At 41.1% G+C, this 12,646-nt stretch overlaps 1 protein-coding gene across 5 annotated transcripts in view; it reads right to left on the bottom strand.

The window, feature by feature from the left end:
• Window positions 1-2,607: 2,607 nt before the first annotated feature.
• LOC122661924 overlaps window positions 2,608-12,646 on the bottom strand; it is a 31,757-nt gene continuing 21,718 nt past the window's right edge. For 3 of the 5 annotated variants that reach the window (XM_043857441.1, XM_043857437.1, XM_043857439.1), the window contains one exon: window positions 2,608-3,945. In XM_043857441.1, coding sequence (XP_043713376.1) covers window positions 2,847-3,932 — 1,086 coding nt within the window. In that variant the 5' untranslated portion in view covers window positions 3,933-3,945 and the 3' untranslated portion in view covers window positions 2,608-2,846. Of the gene's footprint in view, window positions 3,946-4,480; window positions 4,505-12,646 lie in introns of those variants that run through there. The other 2 variants (XM_043857440.1, XM_043857438.1) reach the window with 2 other exon arrangements.

Here is a 12,646-nt window from a genome sequence, read left to right on the forward strand (position 1 = left end):
AATAAAATCTTCTAACACCGCTTCAGACGATTGGCCAAAATCTTTGTGATAACCTTCACTATCACCGTGCATAAAGAATCATCCTGAACTGATCAGAGTATTCTGGATTTTGCACCTTTGGAATCAAACAGATTCAAGTTGCATTAAGGGAGGTGGGAGATAGCCGGTTTGAAAAAATAAATAAAACAAGAGAGAAGAGATCATCCTTTACAATATCCCAATAATTTTGAAAGAAAGCTGACGAAAAACCATCTGGACCTGGAGCCTTGAGGGGGGCTCATGGCAAAGAGAGCATCACGAACCTCTTCAATAAAAGATAATCTACAAAGATGATCATTTGTTTCTTTGGAAATCTTACGCTTAACGACCGTGGTAAGAACTTGTTGGAGAGAGGTATCATCGACTCCTTCGAATGAAAAGGCAATATTGAATTGATCAAGAATCTCTTTGATGTATCTCTTGCTCTGATTCTATCCAAGCTCCTAATGAGCACTTCAGTTTTAAGATACGGTTCATTTGGTGTCTCCAAAAAGTTGAAGCATGAAAGAAAGATGGTTTGCACACATCTAATATAAGATTAGTAGTGGACACAACGAATGTTGGTGATGTAGCTAGATGGCTTCATCCACAACCCAATAGAATCGGTCAAGTAGATCGTACCTGATTGGAGAGAAAGTATGGGTGATTCCACGTTATTGGAAAGAATCGTTGTTCTCTCCAACAATGGCTCAATAGACTCCTATAGAGATAAGGCAAGTCTGGAGTTGGAATCAGCATTCTAAGAAGAACATTAACGTAGGAGGAGCCCTAAGAGTTTGATCGACATTTGATTCTTTCCGTAGTGATCCAATAACGAGTGGAAATACATTACGACAGTGGGCATCATCTCACAGTATATGATTTACTCTGAAACGATAGGTATACACTTGACTTGAGTGTGTTAACCGATAGAAAAGAACATTGACAATCATGTGGCCAAAGATATTGGAAGTTTGATCTCATATATGAGACATGAAGGACAGAAACAATCCAACAAATCAAAACATGTGTAATGACTAACGATAGAGTAATTTGTGTGTGGGGATCATCGAGCTCCCACACACATTAGCAAAGCTAAGAGGGAAGCTATAGCCCCTCTTGTTTTCAATGGTTTTATCATGTAAATTTTTTGTACATCATTATTTTCCCTCTTGGGTCATTACCAGCCCTTTGTGTTAATTGTTAGATCAAAACTATTTGACCAGTCCAAATTGTTTAGACTTAAGAATATATTTAGGGGAAAGTTTTCATACACGGCTTGTGTAAGTCGTGTATGTGACAGTGTGGGAGTTTCAAGACATTAATTAATGGGTGGGGGTTTATGACTTTTGTAATTCTTTGTGAGAGAGGATACGATCGTGTATGAAAACTTCCCCTATATATTTATGTTTATCCTCATCATTTAGAACAATTTTGATGTCATGGAAGTAAATCCACCATTCTTACCTTGACCTTTTTACTTCGAGAGAGGGAAAAGAAACTTTACATGAAACTTTAATTCTTTGATCTTGATTATTATAGATCACTAACGGGAATTAGCATCCCTAGAGATAATCATGGATGAAACATTAAAACCAGTTTATATTCTTAGCCACTCTCCCTAATGCACACAATTAGTTCATGAAGAAATTCATCATGAATAAAATCAAGGCGATATTTTCGGTTTTACTGAATATGTTGCAGAGGGTTGGAGAATAGTATTGAGAACAGTAAGGCTATGTTGATGACAACTACTGTTAATCTTTTCGTTCTTTAACGAAAAGTAAGAACATGAAGAAGAAAAACTTGAGCAAAGGTAAGACCCATAAAAGACAAGAAGGTAACCCAAGAGAGGATGAATTGCGTGATGCGGAATAAAATGGAAAATTAAAAATTTGAGCAAACTCATTTGATGAATGCAATACAAGCCTAATGTGTAATAAAAATTCATCACTTGGAAGACATAAGATTTATAATGGTTCGATTATCTTGACCTGCATCCACTCCCAAGAGTTTCTTCACCCTTGGATTTCTACTATTGCGATTGGTCTTCCAATGGTACCAATCAAACCATTACACATTGAAAGAACAATAATTTGATTCTAACCAATGAGGCATACAGTAGAGGAGGATTTCTACTTTTTTAAGATATCAAGTTTTCTTGGATTCTTGAGAGTCATAATGCATGAAGCAACTTTGAGATGTGTAGAACTTCTCCATTTATTTCCCAAGCAGTTAGAAATCTACAACGACCTCTAGAACTGCTATTGAATTTGTTGGTTATGCAATATTAATATTGATCACTTTTTGAGATTCTCCCAATGTTTAATAAGATGGTTTCAAGCTTCATAAAATAGACAATTCAGATGGATGAAGATTGAGAAATGTACGATCCTGAACAATTTGTGATAGAGAGGGTTCAGCATGAGAGAAGAACTGAAGAAGAGAAAAGAGATTTGTAGGGAGAAAGAGGACCTAAGACCAATTGTATGAACGAGGGCTGACGTTACCCTTTTACCCTGACTTAAAGTTTCTCTATACATGTTCAAGGGGTAATCAAGCGTTGCTATATTATGAAAAATTACAGGCCTTTGTGACGGTAATATTTTGTCAAACAATTGACAAGAAATAGATACATATGGAAAGAAAAATGCGCTGATTTTTTTCTATTTTTTTTCATTTTTAACAGTAATATTGTAACATGGCATTCCACAAATAAATGAGATCAATGTACTGATGAGGGGAACAAGACAGCCAAATGTGAATTTCGACCGAGTAAACCTACACAAGATCCTGCCCCCCCCCCCCCCCAAAATTATTCTTTCTGGTCACCTTATCCCTGTTCTCTGCCGATTTCTACGATTCAGCCTCCTCTGTGACCTCCCCAGCTCCACAACTCTGCCTCTGCGGCGACCAGCAGGGGAACCATCATCATCATCATCATCATCATCATCATCATCATCAACATAATCATTATCTCCTGCACCACCAGCTGCAGCAACATGAGGGATTCCACCACGACCATCTTCATCCAATGTGCGGGGGTAACCCCTCTCCAACCTCCTCAGGCGTGTGTTAATGTTGACGCTCCCCATGTTGTGATGGAACAGAAGAAATAAATTAAGAAAATTGTCACCTAAATCAACATCATAACCATCATCATCATCATCAGCATCCCCATTGTTATCGGTACCAAAGCCACGATGATTTCCCTCTATAACATAGTCTCCCAGGACCATTGCCCCTGGCATGGATGACCTTATCGTGCTGATCACATCATCACGCTCTCTCTCACGTTCAAGTCGTCTCCATTTTTGTTCAAGCGCAGGGTCCACCTCATGGGGTCGTGCGGATGGGTGTTCTGCTCGCACATGCTTTCTGAGCTCTCTGTAAGTTCCAACAAATGAGCATTCATCCTGCGTACAGCTTCTTTTCTTCTCATTAAGATACTCACGTGCAGATTCTACCACAGTCCACCCTTTAACCTGCCCTCGGCAAAGGGGGCAGGCTAGTTCCATTACTTCACATTTCTCATTGGGCCAACCAGAACCTGAATCACTGTTATGGTTGTCTGCCAATCCATGCCATGGTTGTGCAGAGCGAGGTGACATTACTTTGGTGTGTGCTTTCTTGAACTGGTCAAGGCAGTTGGAATAACGATAGCTGGTACCACACATGTAGGGACGGCATCCCTTGTCATGAGAGGAACAGAGGAGGAGAACAGCATTATGAGGGTATTCCATGCACACTGAACATGTCGCATCTTCCCAGTCTTTTTTCTCCGAAGCATTGGAACATTTCTTCTGGTGTGATTCTTTATCTGCAACCTCCCGACGATAAGATGGTAACGGGTATGGAGTTAACCTGTACTTACGGGTTCCAAGTCTGCGTCTTCCCCTGCCACCTCTCGCCATTTTCAAGTGAAAACTGTAAAAGTCCAATCAAGGAAACACAAGGAGTTACAAACAGAAATAATAAAGAAAAATAAATCAAAAGCTGCAAACTTATCACGAAGACAGATCAAATGCAAGGTTTCTGAAGTCAATTTAGAAATCATCGAGCTAGATACAGGTATGTTGGACACTCTTCGGCTGTTCCCCTTTCATAATTCCAAACGACAGAACTTGTATAAACCAAGTTGTGATGGAGCCTAAACAAAACGTTTTTTGTTTTTAATAAAAACGACAGTTCTAATAGTATACAGAGTTATAACTGGCAATGATCATGATAAATGTGATACAGAGATTACACTCCACAACAAGCACCAAGGCTGCAGAATATCAGATTTTATACCAGCCCATGAGGGTACCTCAATTCAATGTTCAGAGAAGTTCCAACCTTTTCTTACATATTCAAGAAAACTTTCCGCTTCTCAACTTTAAGAACTTTCTGATTCTTAACTTTTAGTACTATTAACAGAAAATAAAGTCATTATCTCAGTTAAATACCTTAAGTAGGCTACCTTTGTCATACACTTCTTCAGACAACTGTTTTCGGCAACTCCTTCAGACTATTGTCTCTGTATCCTCGAAAGGTACCAACAGAACTAAAACTTCGATATAAAAGAATTTGACAATAGCTGTGGTTTTATGATCACAAGGTGAGGGGTAGTAATAAGGTATCGTACATGCCAAGAAACCCAGAAATGGCTTCCCCATTACTGGATCTAAATTTATAATGGCTAAATGGGACTCAAATACTACAAGTTGGTAAATCTGTCAAGATTCAGAACATTAAAGACTCCATGTCATTTGAGGACCTGATGACAAGAAACCTTTTCTGGATTTTTAAATGGTAAGGTCATAATGCTAGAAAGAGAAAATACAAAATCCTGTTATGCAAACAGAGTTAGCAACGAACAAGCAAGGGGTATAAAACAAAGTCGTCCATCTTCCATTTAGAAGCCATATCAATAATACCTCTGAAAGCATCTGCAAAAAATCTTTGCCAAGTAAAACTGAGACCTCATGCCATAGAAACACACAAAATTTTAAATTTCTAGTTCTGGTGGGAGTATAAATAAGTAAATTTTAAGAGATTTTGTGAGCTCACATGCATACGGTTGGATATGATAGAAAAACTAGTGTTTGGCAACCTCAAATAAAAATATGTTGAAGAGTTAGACTGACCTGTTTCTCTATATTGGTTCAATATGTGATGTGTCCAGATACATTGTACCACATGCTAGAAAAGGCTGAGTCAGCCTTAGCTAGCATGCCATATTTGTTCTCTTCTAAATCATTATAAATAAAGGCACGGCCACTGTCTCTAAGACAAACCAGAATTATTCTCTCTCAATCTTTTTCTCTTCTCTCTATAATTCTTCATGGTATGAGAGCTATATTCCTTTTTTTGGATTTCTACTAGAGGCTTCGGCCTCCCAAGGCTGAGCATGGGCACATAAGTCATGCCGCCTCCAGTTACCTGCTGACCACTAATACCACCTTGTTCCCACATATTTTCAGCATTGATCTTCTACATATATGGGCTGGTGCCAGGTTCTTCTTCTCCATAGCTTTTTTTTCTCTATGCTGCTGCCTACTGTTTGAAATATTTATATACTCCTTGTGAGCATTTGTTGGGTCACAGTTCTTCCGTCGTTACTGAGGGAGATGCAGGTAGTGTGGTGAATCGCCTAGGAATCGATGACCATAACCATGCTCTTCCTGTTGGGCATATTAAATTGAACGGTGCCAACTATTTGACTTGGTCCAGAGATTGCATTATCACAATACATAGTAATAATCTATTGGGATATGTGAATGGTGATTCTCCCAAACCTTCTGAAACTGAGGCTGCTAATGCTTGGTTGGCGAATGATGTCCTGTAATGACTTTTTTGCTGAATTTTATGGAACCATCAATCAGCCCTAGCTTTGTGCTCTTAAACTTGACCAAAGATTTGTGGGAAGCTGTGAAACACACTTGTGCACACTCCAACAATTATGCTCAGATTTATGAATTGCAGAGACAAGTTTGAGAAACTACTCAGAAGGAGTTGTCTCTTCTCTGCCCTTAATAGCTTGTGGCAGCAGTTGGGTTTTTACCATATTGTGTCCATGGTACATCCTACTGATGCTCAGACCTTCCAGACTCAGTGCAAGATGGATGTGTATATGACTTCCTTACTGGACTGAACCCGGAGTTTGGTCAGATCCGCCTTCAGGTCCTCAGTCGTGACAAGTTTCCCACATTACTCAAGGCATATAACCTTGTTCAGCATGAAGAGCGTTGTCGTTCCGTTATGATGCCTACTGTTGCTCCAGTTCTATCGGCCCTGGTCGCTACTCCTCAGATTGATTCCACTACACCAGCTGCTCCTGGTAAAGAACTGGTTAAGTGCGATTATTGTGGCTGTCACTATAACAAATAAACGTGTTGGAAGCTTCATGGTCATCCTAAAGGGGGTGGCCGCGATGGGAAACAAGGTGGTTCCCGTTCTCAAGCTCATATGGCTGATACCTCTAATAGCACTACTACTGCACCCGCTGCTACTTTCACCTCTGACTAGGTACAGGCGAGGTACAGACTGAGGACCATATGGCCGAAACCTCTGATAGCACTGCTACTACACCCACCTCCTACTTTCACCCGCTGCTACTTTCACCTCCGACTAGGTGCAGGCTCTGCAACATCCATTGGCTCAGATGGGCTCTGTTGCTCCTCCCACTTCAGCATCATCCACTTCCAATCTTGCTCAGTCAGGTATGTTCCATGCTTCCTCTCAGCCAAAACCTTCTTCGCTTTTGGATTCCAGAGCATCGGACCACATGACTAGCTCCTGGGATATGGTAAGGACAAAGTCCAAGCTGCTGATGGGTACCTTTCTGCTATTTCTGGTAAAGGAATTGCCCCTTGTTCCTCTATAAATCCCTTCAGTCGGTTCTTCATGTCCCTAACCTATGTGCAAATTTGCTTTCAATTTATCGTCTTACTACTGATCTAAACTGTTCTGCTCACTTTTTTTCTACTCATTGTCTCTTTCAGGACATGGTGATGGGGGCAATGATTGGAAATGGTAAGGTGAGAGATGGACTCTACTACCTGGATCCAGAGCTTTCTGCAACATCTTCTCCAGCTTCCTCTCTAATCTCTGCACATACTCTCCGTGCTGAAAGTGAACTTCACCAACTCCATCAACGGCACCATCGTTTGGGATACCCTTCAGTTCCTATTTTAAACCGTTTATTTCCTGCATTGATAAAACCTCCTCTAGGGCAATTTCATTGTGATGTGTGTGAAATTTCCAAACACACCCATTCTTCTTATTACCCTAGTGAAAATAGAAGTATTGTTCTTTTTTCTCTTATCCATTCTGATTTGTGGGGACCTTCTCGTACTGTTTCTCGGGGTGGATATTGCTGATTTATTACGCTTATTGATAATAATACTCGCTTAACATGGGTATACCTCCTTCGGCACAAATCCAAGGCCTTCTCTTGCTTCAAGTCCTTTCATAATATGATTCGGACCCAGTTTAGTGCCCAGATCCAAACCCTGTGTAGTAACAATGGACTAGAATATATGGATGGTTTGTTTCTCAAATGCCTCGATGATCATGGTACTCTGTCCCAAACTTGTTGTATCAGCACTCCAGAAGAAAATGGTATTCCGTAACAGAAAAATCGATATCTTCTTAATGTTGCCCGGTCTCACATGTTCACAACCAATGTTCCTAAGTTTAATTGGGGTGATGTCGTTCTCACTGGTGCCTTTCTTACCAACAGGGTGCCATCTGCTATTCTGAATTTCAAGACTCCGGTCAGTCAGCTTCCTAACCCTGCTCTAGCCATCCATCTTCCTCCTCGAGTATTTGGCTGTGGATGTTTTGTCCACGACTCCTCTCCTGATCGTTCTAAATTGGACCCTCGTGGCTTCTGGGGTATCTTCATTGGGAATTGCACCTCTCAAAAGAGGTACCTGTGCTATCACCCTCCCACTCAGAAATTATTTGTCAAGATGGATGTCACCTTTCATGAGGACGTGTCCTTCTATCCGGCATCTCTTCAGGGGGAAAATCTTGAGGAAGAAATGCCTCCTTATGAAAGTTCCCCTCTTGTTATTGATACTGCTTTGCTTCAGGGGGAGCCAGCTCAGGAAGTGACTCCAACCGAGAACAAAGAGCTCATTACGTACTCTCGTCACAAACAGAAAGCAGATCTCATTTTACCATGTTCTCCGGTGCCTCCAGAACTAGTTCTTGAGCATACACAAGGTACTAATCTTGTTCCCAACAATGATCTTCCTATTGCCCTTCAAAAGGGAGTGAGATCCTGAACCCAACATCCCATTTCTAACTTTGTCTCTTATGACTCATTGTCTCCCACCTATCGTGCTTTTTGTTTCCTCTTATCTTCTGTGTCTATCCCACAGGGCTGGAAAGAAGCTATATTAGACCCCAAATGGAAAAATGCTATGTTAGAGGAAATGCAAGCCTTAAAGAAAAATGCCACTTGGGAGCTTGTTCCTTGTCCCACATGGAAGAAACCAGTTGGGTGCAAATGGGAGTTCACAGTAAAACAGAATGTTGATGGGACTATTGCTCGGTACAAGGCCAGACTGATTGCCAAAGGATTTAATCAGACCTATGGTATTCATTGCCAAAAAACTTTCGCTCCAGTTGCTAAAATGAACTATGTTCGAGCGTTGCTATCATGAGCTGCAAACCTTGGATGGAGCCTTCAGCAGTGGGATGTAAAGAATGCTTTTCTGAACAGTGATCTTGAAGAAGAGGTCTACATGGATATCCCTCCTGGCTTTGACTCGTCCACTACAATTGGCAAAGTGTGTAGACTCTAAAAATCTCTCTATGGCTTGAAACAATCACCTCGTACCTGGTTTGGCATATTTCAAAGGGTTATGGAGAAGTTTGGTTTCAAACAAAGCAATGTAGATCATACCTTGTTTATCAAGCACAGAGCAGGCAAGATTATTGTACTCATTGTTTAAGCGGATGATATTTTGATCACTAGTGATGATGAGGCAGAAATCTCTCTCCTAAAGACTCTACTTGCAGCTGAGTTTGAGACTAAAGATCTAGGACATCTCAAATATTTCTTGGCAATTGAAGTGACCCAATCTATCAAAGGAATCTTCATCTCTCAAAGAAAATGTCCTAGATCTCCTCGAAGAAACAGGGATGCTTGGTTGTAAACCTGTAGATTCCCCCCATAGTTAACCACCAACTCAACAGCACAGGTGGTGACTCTGTTGACAAGGAACAATATAGAGGCTTATTTATCTCTCTCACACCAGGCCTGATATTGCCTATGTTGTAGGTGTCGTCAGCCGTTTTTTGCATGACCCAAAGGCGGCTTATCTTGAGGCTGTGTATAGAATCCTCAGGTATTCCTAGGAAAGGTATCTTGTTTTCAAACAATGGGAGCTTAAAGTTGGAATCCTTTACTGATGCTGACTGGGCTAGTTCCATTGATGACCGCCAATCCCTCTAGGTATTGTACATTTCTTGGAAGAAACCTTGTTACTTGGCGAAGCAAAAAACAACCAGTTATTTCCAGATCCAGTGCTGAAGCCGAATACAAGGCAATGGCTCAAGGAGTGTGCGAACTCATATGGCTAAAAAGCCTACTCAATGATCTAAAGTTGTGACTCTGGAAGGACCTATGAAGCTTTACTGTGACAATAAAGCTGCAATCAGTATAGCTCATAACCCAGTCCAACATGATAAGACCAAGCATGTTGAAATTGACCGGCACTTAATCAAGGAAAAGATTGAAAATGGTCTGATATGTACTCCTTTTGTTACTACAGAGAACCAGTTGGTAGATGTTTTCACCAAAGGGTTGTCTGAAATTTTTCCGTCCTATTGTCTCCAAGTTGAGTATGTGTGACACATATGCACCAACTTGAGGGAGAGTGTTGAAGAGTTAGACCAATCGGTTCTCTATATTGGTTCAATATGTAATGTGTCCAGATACATTGTACCACATGCTAGAAAAGGCTGAGTCATCTCTAAACATTATAAATCAAGGCATGGCCACTGTCTCTAAGACAAGCCAGAATTATTCTCTCTCAATCTCTCCCTTCTCTCTATAATTCTTCTGTTCAAATTTTTAAATGGATACCAAATTACCAGTTAGGAAGCATTTAAGAATAGAATATAAGACCTATTTGATGGGTTTACCGATCAATGCATGAATCCAAAAACATTAGATGCCATTGACTACAACTACTTTGGCAAATCCATCTACAATATTTTGTATTAGATTCTATCACTGTTATCAAAATGCATTGGGTCAGTTACAATCAATACTACTGATATTGTTGAATTCTAAAGAAACTTCTGGTTTCCCTGCAAGCATTGTGTTGAATAATGTAAACCAGAATACCGTGGGGGTATTCTGGTCTTTTTGGTGTTTATTTTTTATGTTTTTAAGTGTTTTATGTACTGCCTAGCTATGTCGGCTATGGCAGGGGTATTTTTGTCATGTGGATGTAATTTCTAAGTTATAAATAATAGGCTTGGCTGATCACAATCGATCATTCAAGCATTCTTCAGTGTCTGGTTTTGATAACATGGTATCAGAGCAGTCTTCTCTGATCTAGGGTTTTTCAAAACCTCCCCCCCCCCCCATTGTTCTTCTCTTCCATCTTCTCCATCGATTTCTTCTCTTTCTCTTCTTTCCCTTTCCTTGGTTCTCTCCATCCTTCAAGGGCAGCACTAATGAGGTGATCCTATTATGATCTAAGTGCTGCCCTCCATCACACCTCAAATTTAATGCCATAACTACAAGATCACGATAGCTGCTGTGTTTTCTCTCTGCAATTTTTGGACTGCTCCTAATTTTTGGAGATCAACCCTATAGACTTGGAAGGTTGATTGTTCACCTGGGAGCACCATTGGCAAGCCTCTGGACAGCATCTATCACACCTGAATTATCACAAACTGAAGCCCTCAAGTTACAGCCCCTCTTTTCCCTTTATCGATCTCAACTGTCAAGGTTTTGAAAAACCCTGACACCTTATCGATTTTAGCTTTCTGGGCTGCTGTTTGAGGAGATTTTTTTAGAGTTAATTCCCTGATTATACTGCTGCACTCGACCTTTCTTTCAGCCCCAACTGCTGCAGTTTTTTGAAGATCTGATTTTTCCCAATTTAGAGGATCGATTTCTGCCTGGCTGAAATATGGGTGACTCAGAGATAACTTCGGCTACTTCTGGAGGAGATCAGACTAGGACTGATTTTCTTCCCTATGCTGCTGCCATTAAGCTTGATGGCACAAACTATTTAATTTGGGCCAGATCATTATCCTTGACCGTGGCTGGTAGGGGACTCACTGGCCATCTTACTGCCACCACCAAACAGCCCACTGAAGAAGGTGCTGCTCGTACTAAATGGGCTGCCAATGATGCAATGGTGATGTCCTTTGTTCTGAACTCCATGACCACTGACCTCTAGTCAGTATCTTCTCCTTGACACTGCTACTCAGAGATGGACTGCTGTCAAGGATACTTATGGTCGTTCAAGAAGTGGTGCTCAGGTTTATGAAATCAGAAAAACACTTCAAATTACTACTCAGAAGGAGATGACTGTCACTAAATATTATGCTGCCCTCAAGTGTTTATGGCAGCAATTGGATCACTACGCTCGGTTTCAGCCTACTACTACTGTTGATGTTGCTGCCTACCACACCCTATGTAAATCAGTTTCAGGTCTATGATTTTCTGGCTGGCCTCAATGATGAGTATGATCCTATTCGGGTGCAGGTTCTTGGTCGGGTTCCTTTCCCCACTTTAGAGGAAACCTTTTCTTATGTGCACAGTGAAGAGACAAGGAGGGCTGCTATGATGATTACTCCTAAAGTTGAAAGATCAGCCTTACAAACTGCTGGCTCCACCCCTGATACTTCTTCTGACAGTGTTGCTGCTACTGCTACAACTAAAGAGCCTGTGAAGTGTGATCGTTGCCACAAACCATATCACACTAAGGCTTAATGTTGGAAACTACATGGGAAGCCTGCTGATTTTGAAGTCAAACGTGGTCGTGCAAAGCCTAAAAACAAAGCCAATCACACTAAAAGTGTAGCTCCAGCTCCCACTACTGACATTGGTTTCTCCCAGGAAGAACTTCAAGCTCTCCGGCGTCTGTTGAACACATCCGCTGCCCCTACTACATCTGCTGCCAATTCAGGTTCCTTCTTTGCCAATACAGGTATTTCCTTTGCTGGTCATTGTGCATCAGTAGTATCCACTCCTCGGATTATAGACTCCGGTGCTACTGATCACATGACAGGTTCCTCCAGCCTTTTTAACACATATTTTCCTGCTTCTGGTAAGGACAAAGTTAAAATTGTTGATGGGTCCCTCTCCTCCATATCCGGGAAAGGTTCCATTGGCTGTTCCCCTTCTCTTACATTGTCATCTGTGTTGCATATCCCCAAGTTTACCACTAATCTTCTCTCCATTAGCAGTATCACCAAATCTCTAAATTGTAAAGTGACTTTTTTTCCCACTCATTGTGTTTTTCAGGAACTGGACTCGGGGAAGACGATTGGATCGGGTAAAGTGCATGGCGGATTGTACCTGCTTGATGGAGATCCTGCATCTACCCAGGCTTTACCTTCTAGGCTCTGTTCCCCAGCATCCTTCTCTTCTGAACTACACATATGG

The sequence above is a fragment of the Telopea speciosissima genome, chromosome 5, assembly GCF_018873765.1.
Source record: "Telopea speciosissima isolate NSW1024214 ecotype Mountain lineage chromosome 5, Tspe_v1, whole genome shotgun sequence".
Lineage (NCBI taxonomy): Eukaryota > Viridiplantae > Streptophyta > Magnoliopsida > Proteales > Proteaceae > Telopea > Telopea speciosissima.